Source organism: Crocuta crocuta, unplaced genomic scaffold (assembly GCF_008692635.1).
Source record: "Crocuta crocuta isolate KB4526 unplaced genomic scaffold, BGI_CrCroc_1.0 scaffold2112, whole genome shotgun sequence".
NCBI lineage: Eukaryota > Metazoa > Chordata > Mammalia > Carnivora > Hyaenidae > Crocuta > Crocuta crocuta.
In genome coordinates this window covers 228,782-235,529 of record NW_027527133.1, presented here as the reverse complement: position 1 = coordinate 235,529, position 6,748 = coordinate 228,782, and the positions used below count along the sequence as shown (strand labels likewise).

The 6,748-nt window shown below is 46.5% G+C and overlaps 1 protein-coding gene across 1 annotated transcript in view; it reads left to right on the top strand.

Annotated features, from left to right (window-relative positions):
- Nucleotides 1–5,279, top strand: part of PASD1 (PAS domain containing repressor 1) — a gene marked incomplete at its 5' end in the record, with an annotated part of 9,877 nt that extends 4,598 nt beyond the window's left edge. Inside the window, 5 exons of the mRNA XM_077752446.1 lie at nucleotides 334–516; nucleotides 850–1,047; nucleotides 1,418–1,704; nucleotides 3,133–3,394; nucleotides 5,172–5,279. Coding sequence (XP_077608572.1) covers nucleotides 334–516; nucleotides 850–1,047; nucleotides 1,418–1,704; nucleotides 3,133–3,394; nucleotides 5,172–5,279 — 1,038 coding nt within the window. The remainder of the gene's footprint in view (nucleotides 1–333; nucleotides 517–849; nucleotides 1,048–1,417; nucleotides 1,705–3,132; nucleotides 3,395–5,171) is intronic.
- Nucleotides 5,280–6,748: the final 1,469 nt, after the last annotated feature.

The following is a 6,748-nucleotide window of genomic DNA, read 5'->3' as shown; positions in this document are numbered from 1 at the left end:
CCTTTAGCTAGCTAGTTGAGAAGCCATGTCCACTTTATTAAATTCTCTCAAATATGTCCCTTCATTTCTATGTGTCTTGCCTCTGGTCTTTTCAGGCCCCTGTTATCTCTACTATAACTGAATTTGACTAAATGATTACCATGATCCCATTCTGATCTAGAATTCCTGGATTTTCTAACCATTTCTTCAGACTTTCTAGTAACGAATGAAATTGGGAGTGGAGTGACATTGTTCACATTCTCAGTCTTTGAAAACTTGGAAATAAAGCAGTATTTTAGGATTTGGAGAACCTGGTGTCCCTATCTGTGAACCACAAGCAATTCCTCCCCACAGCTATTACAACAACCACCATCAATTGCACTGTACATCAACAAACGGGAGCTGGAGCTGATGAAGAAGTTTAGGGAGCAGCTGGAAGACAAGACTCGGATGCTGCAGGATGGCATCAAAAACCTGCAAGACACACTTGAAATGATGACAGAGCAGTTTCGGAGAATGCAGGATTCCAGCTTTCAGGTCAGAGGCCAGTTTCGTGTAAGTAAGAGGCCAAAAGGAGAAGAGAAAGGGACCTTGATAGTTTTAAGGAGTTTGAAGGGCCTGCTAGTAGTGACAGCAGCTGCTCCAGTATGGCATGGGACATTTGGAGTGGTACTCAGCAGTGACATCTGGATTTTCTCTTTGTCTCTTGGCTGTAGTGGCTGAGACGGGCCCAGCTGGGCTCTAGCAGTGGCAGACAAGGCTCATACACAACCATGGCTTCTGTGGGCCTGTCTGAAGGCACTCTCACTCCATGCTCTGAGGAAAGGTGTGACCCCTGAATAAGACCTTTATGATACTGTGTCCTTACAGATTCAGCCAACCATGTCATACCACATTGACTGTCCTGAGCCTCAGTCTTTGGAGCCAATGCCCAAGAAACCACGCACTGAGAAAATGGAAGGGCTCCTTCCAGATTTCAAGGAGACCAGCCTTTCCTGTGGTTCATGTTTATACCACTATTTCCAATTCCCTGAGGAGCTTGAGGAGCCTTGCAATGTCTCCAACCAGGTAGGAAAAGGCTGTTTTAACTATATAGCTAAAAAGAGATTTGATTTTCATGAAAATTGGGGCTCACCTGGTTCTCCTGAGGGTGTAGTGGCTACTCAGTTGACTGCAATTCATTTACCTGAGATAAAAATAATCTTGACTAACTAGACCTAGACACACATGTACATATATTCTGAATTGCAGCTTATTTAGCCAACAGTATGACTGCAACTAGTGCCCAAACAAGATAGTCACCCAGACCAAGCCCAGAGATGCAGAGCCACTGTCATCTTCTGCTTCAGGAGAATGGGGTGGGGGCGTTCGATTACTGGGAGGCCCTTGCAGACACTGAGGCACTTTTATCTCTTTCTTTTTGATGCAACACATGCAGGGGCAGGAACAATACCTGCAGCAGCAGTTGCAAGAGATACAGGAACAGCACATGCAGCAGCAGATACTTCAGGAGCAGTCACAGCAGCATAATGCCACTGTGGGAAACCAGACACTGAAAACAAGCCTGCCAAACCAGGCTGACATGGCTATGCCCCTCTGTGATGACCCTATTACATTTATGCAGAACCAGCCCACTGTTGTTCCTGTCCAGTTAGTAGCTGGACAGCAGCCCTCTGATGGCTATCAAGATGAAAACCTTGGGGACCATGAAGATAACAGTCAGAGGTAAGAAATGTATGGAATGGTAATAATGGCCAAGATCCCTGCTTTCCCCTCATGGCTGGAGACTATGCTTGAAACCAGGAGTGATTTGTCCACAGGACACCAAAATCCCCCTCATCAAAAGCAGTGTGCTCCTGGGGTACCTGGGTGACTCAGTCGGTTAACTGTCCAACTTCGGCTCAGGTCATGATCTCATGGTCCATGAGCTTGAGCCACACGTCAGGCTCTGTGCTGACAGCTCACAGCTTGGAATCTGCTTCAGATTCTGTATCTCCCCCTCTCTCTGACCTTTCCCTGCTCACACTGTCTCTCTCTCTCTCCTCTCAAAAATAAATAAAACATTAAAAAAAATCTTAAAAAGGAGTATGCTCCCACCCATCTTGCTCTATGGCCACTGGCCTCCTGCCTCTGCATGCATAGTGTGTGGTCAAGCATGCATTGATGGAACAGAGAAGTCTCCATGAAAATAGAAGGCTTAGATAAGGAAGCCCCCAAGCTAAGGAATTAGCATGCAAATCTTGAAATCGCTTGACTTCATCCACCCAAGCCTAGACTCATGGCACAGGGTATCTATAGGGAAGTCTTGAGTGCTTATATCGTAATAACTTCTGGTATCACAGCTTTCTTCTCCCACTTCACTAGGATCTGGTGTTCACAGCAGATCAGAGGAAGGGGTCTCCATGGATTGACAATTTAGAGAAGTGGATGTGAAACAGTTGCTAGATTGCCAATGGATTCCAAAGAGCTAAGATCACAGAAGGACTAAGCCCTGGGAGGCAGTGTGAGGACATGAACACATTTTCTGTTCAGTGATAAAGTCTGTGGTCCCAAATGCTAGAAAGAGAAGGCTCTGCTCAGCAACAAAGGGGTTGTATGTTGCACAAGCTTGGTCCCCAATAAATATTTTTAAATGAATGCCAGTTCTCTGAGTGGGCGTCCCAGAGATCTCCAGATTTCCTTCTGGGCCTTCCTGTAGGATCAGTGACCCTGATATGTGGGGCAGGTGGGTTAGTGCCATGTTTCCCATTGGCCTGGGCATCAGAATCCACTTGAGGAGGTTGTGGAAAGTACAGATTCCCTATTTATCCCAAGAGCCCCAGATATAGCATTGTAGAGAGAGCACTGGACTTGCAATGAGGAACTGGCCTGTGACAAAGGGCACTGACTTTGGGTGGGTAAAGTGACTTGCATAAGGCACGTGGCAGAGCCAGGACTGTCCAAGTAATACAAATAAAATAAGACTAATTCATCTCAATCTTTACCTTCACTTTACCGTGGCAAATGGAATCTTATTTGGGCAAAGTGAGAGTATGGAATCCTGATTTAGTCACCGAAACAAAATGTGCTGTAAGCACGTACTGATGAGCAAGGCAATGACTCCTGGGTCATCATTATTCCCTGATCCATGTCACTGTAACATGTTTCTTTCAGTTTTCTTCCTAAGGACCAGCAGGGGTCCCCCATGAATTCGCTGTTACTGGTGTATACTCCAAGCTCTGAGGCAGGTTCTTCTACCAGCTGTTCTGAGTCTTCCATAAATTCTGACTCAAACATAGTCACTTCGGAGACCTCGAAGGATTACATCCAACTTTGGCAACAGCCACCGGACCCACAGTATCATCTTTACTTCCAAGAGAATACTTGTCCTTCCAGTGAGCAGGCCTCCCTCCAGGACCAAGCCATCTGGACCCAGGTATACCATTCCTTTCTCCTCTCCTCCCCAGCCCAGGTCAGGGGGTTCTGTATGGAGGCTGGGTCTTTTCCCCACAAGGAACACACAACAAGAGTACGCTATCTGTGTGAAATTCAGGCTCAGTAAATTTGAGGGTGGTTACTCATACGGTGGTGACAGGCACTGCTGAGTAAAAAGATTCTCTTCAGGGTTCCATGAAAAAGTGAGCTGTCCACATGGATTTTAAATGCAATCTCACATGGAAACTTCTTAAACATATGCTACCTGGGAAGAGTGAGCCATGCCATATGCTGAGCTCATTGCCAGAGACCAGACCCCTTTCTGAACTTGTGGGTATTTAGTTCTACTACAAAGTCCAGGGCCTAGTGTGAGTGTGTTTCCTTCTACTGAAAATAAGCAAGAGTCCTATGGAATGTGCTTGGTATTCATCCACAGGGTGCTCCATATTTGTCAGGATAGACCCCACTTTGGGGACCATCTGTAATGGTCATGTTTCCAGGGCAGTGTTAGCAGCTGGTCCAGATGTCAGTCACATATTGGATTTTGCTCCCAGATACACTCCCAGCAAGCCCCTTGGGACCATAAATTCTCAATATGACTAAGAGCACTTATAACGGTGTTTTGATTGTGGCTTTAGAAACCTTGATGGAGCCTAACCTCTGATTTTTAAAACTACCAAGAACAAGAAGAAAAAAACATTAAGCTAAGGCAGAATGAGGGAGTTTGGATATTTTAAATTGCTAAAGATGTGATTATTTTCACATACACACCTTGAGCAACTGGATCGTCAGTCCTCAGAAAAGTTGATTCATGAGAGGGACTTCCCACGCAATGAGACCAGATGCTCAGCGGACCCTGTAGTTCAGTTACCAAGCCAGACACTGGTTAAACCCTTCATCATGTCTGCTTTTGAGGCACCATCGTCTGGATGGGTCCTTAGAAGCAGAGCTGAGACAAAGCTGAACAGATATCCCAAGGAAGTGGAGAAAGGAGGACCCCTGGAAGGTTGTTGGGAGAATGTAGTGGAACAGCCAAGGGAAGGACCATGTGGGAGTCTCCTTGTCCACAAGACTTCGGGGGCTCCCCACACCCTGCCTTGACTCATTTCCACTGTCTTCTGTGCACTTCCTCTCCCCAAGTCCTCAAGCATATCCGTCTTTCTTTCCATAGCCCAGCCCTGCTTCTTCTAATCTTCTGTATTCTCTTCCACCCCTTGGGTTGTACTTGTTGAAATCTTACATCATCCTCAGTACCCAGCCCCAGGGATCCTTCCTTCTCAAACAGAAAAGACTCCTCCAGCCGACTGTTCGTAATACTACATTTGTGTCCATCCCTGCTCCCCACTATACAACTTAGAGTGGGTTACTGTTACCTTTCCCATCACATTGTTCAAGTGGGCCAAGTAGCTGCCAATGAGGCTCAGTATGGAAGTTACTTAGTCTGAGCAGACTAATAGCAAGGCCCAAGGGTAGGGGCAGGAAGAGACCTTCCAAGCTGTCAGCTAGCCAAAATTGGCAGAGAAGCTGGGCTAGGGAGGGCCAGACACAGAACTCGGTAGCCTTAGGCATGAATACAACTTTGGGAGAGCCCAGTGCTACTTCTGCTGGCCTTTCAGACAAGATGCTGTTAAAACAAGAAAATGGAGAGGAGCCCTGTTTTCCCCAACTGCACCTTCTACCAGCGCCTTGTAGACTTGTGTTCCAAAGAGATATTTCTCAGCAGCTTGCTGACTTGAACTAAAGGGAGCTACTCACTTTGTCCCCCTTTTTCTTAGCAGGTGCCAGCTACTGAGGTAGGAATCCAGGGGTTTCCAGACTCAGAGGCTTCCCAGGACTCTGATGAATTAACACCAGGCCAAATCAACTATTTCATGTCTGCAGAATAGTCCAGTTTGGATGAACACCAGCAAGACTTTCATATTGAACCTTGAGAGAAGAGGGACAGACAGACCAATTAGGTCTGCATTACCAGGGGAACTCCAAGGCTTACAGAGTCCCCTGGAGTGGGGGTTGGGGAATGGGGAGGGTACTTTCTTTATTTTCTTGACAAGTTCTGTTTGGGATTGTTGAGCACACCCTGTTTCTTGGAAATTGTGTTGCAGTGGCAGCCTATGATCCTTAGTGTGCTAATATGTGACAGCAGCCAGGCCATAGCAGGAGACCACTTTCCCCACCTACTCTGCTTGACCTTGCACACACCTATTCCACCATAGGCAGGCAGGTTGCAGAATCTGCGAGTTAGAATACCTTTTTTTCTGCCAAGAAACATTTTCCAGCATGGTTTGCAATCTAGTAAGAAGCTGGTCTGTCTTAAGCCACAAGCCAAAGCCTTGGCCTTGATGACCAAGCCTTGAATTTCCCCTACGGTCATGTTTGGGAAACCGCAACAGCATTCCAACTGTGGGAAGCTACAGTCAGATTAACACAGGTGCTTTGTAATGAAATAATCACAGTTCCAATGCTTAATAAAAACTGTCTTTTGTTGCAACTCTCTGTGAACTTATGACTGACTTTTGAAACCTAGACATGGTACTGACTTAATTGACTGATACCAGAACCCTGGTAAGAGGCTCATTTTCCAGAGTTGGAAATGTATATCTCTGCCGCCTGCCACATTTGCATAGGCTGATGGCTCCCACCCTCCTTGGTGGCTGTGTTCCCAGGCCCTCTGTGTAGTTGAAGCTGCTGGCTCTTTCATTGATACCAAGGGCATCCACAGGTCCATCAGGCCCAAAACAGTGGGCATAGAGGTTACCCATTCCATGTAGCCCATGCTCTGTTTCACCTCAAGGGTGAGCCTGGATGTTTTGCATACGTCTTCCTTCTCTTGCTTCTCTCTTTGCCTGTAACTTTTTTCCAGGGATGACACCTTGGAGGAAAAGTGATTTGTTCTCTGGCCAAACACCAAGGAGTGCATGTTCCTAGCTGTCTGCACAAAAGATGAGGAGATGAGAATGGAGGGGGCACTCGGATAACTTTATCAGAAGTCATCCCGAGCCTTTAATATCCGTCTTAAGATAGTGAGTCATTGCTGGAATAAGGCAAAGGAAATCCTCAGTCTTCAGTGACAAGTTAAAGGGGGCACATGAGGCCTCCCACCCATAGGAAACCTAATCTCTACCAGAGTGATATGGACTGAATGCGTCCCTCTCAAATTCATATATTAAGCCCCAACACTCCCCCCACAAAGTGATAGTATTTGAAGATGGTGCCCTTGGGAGGTACTTAGGTTCAGAGTGGGACCGCCGTAATGAGAGTAATGTCATTGTAAGAAGAGACACAGAGAGTTTGCTCCCTCTCTCTTGTGTGCACAAGAAAGAGGTCATATCAGTACAGAGCAAGATGGTGGCTACCT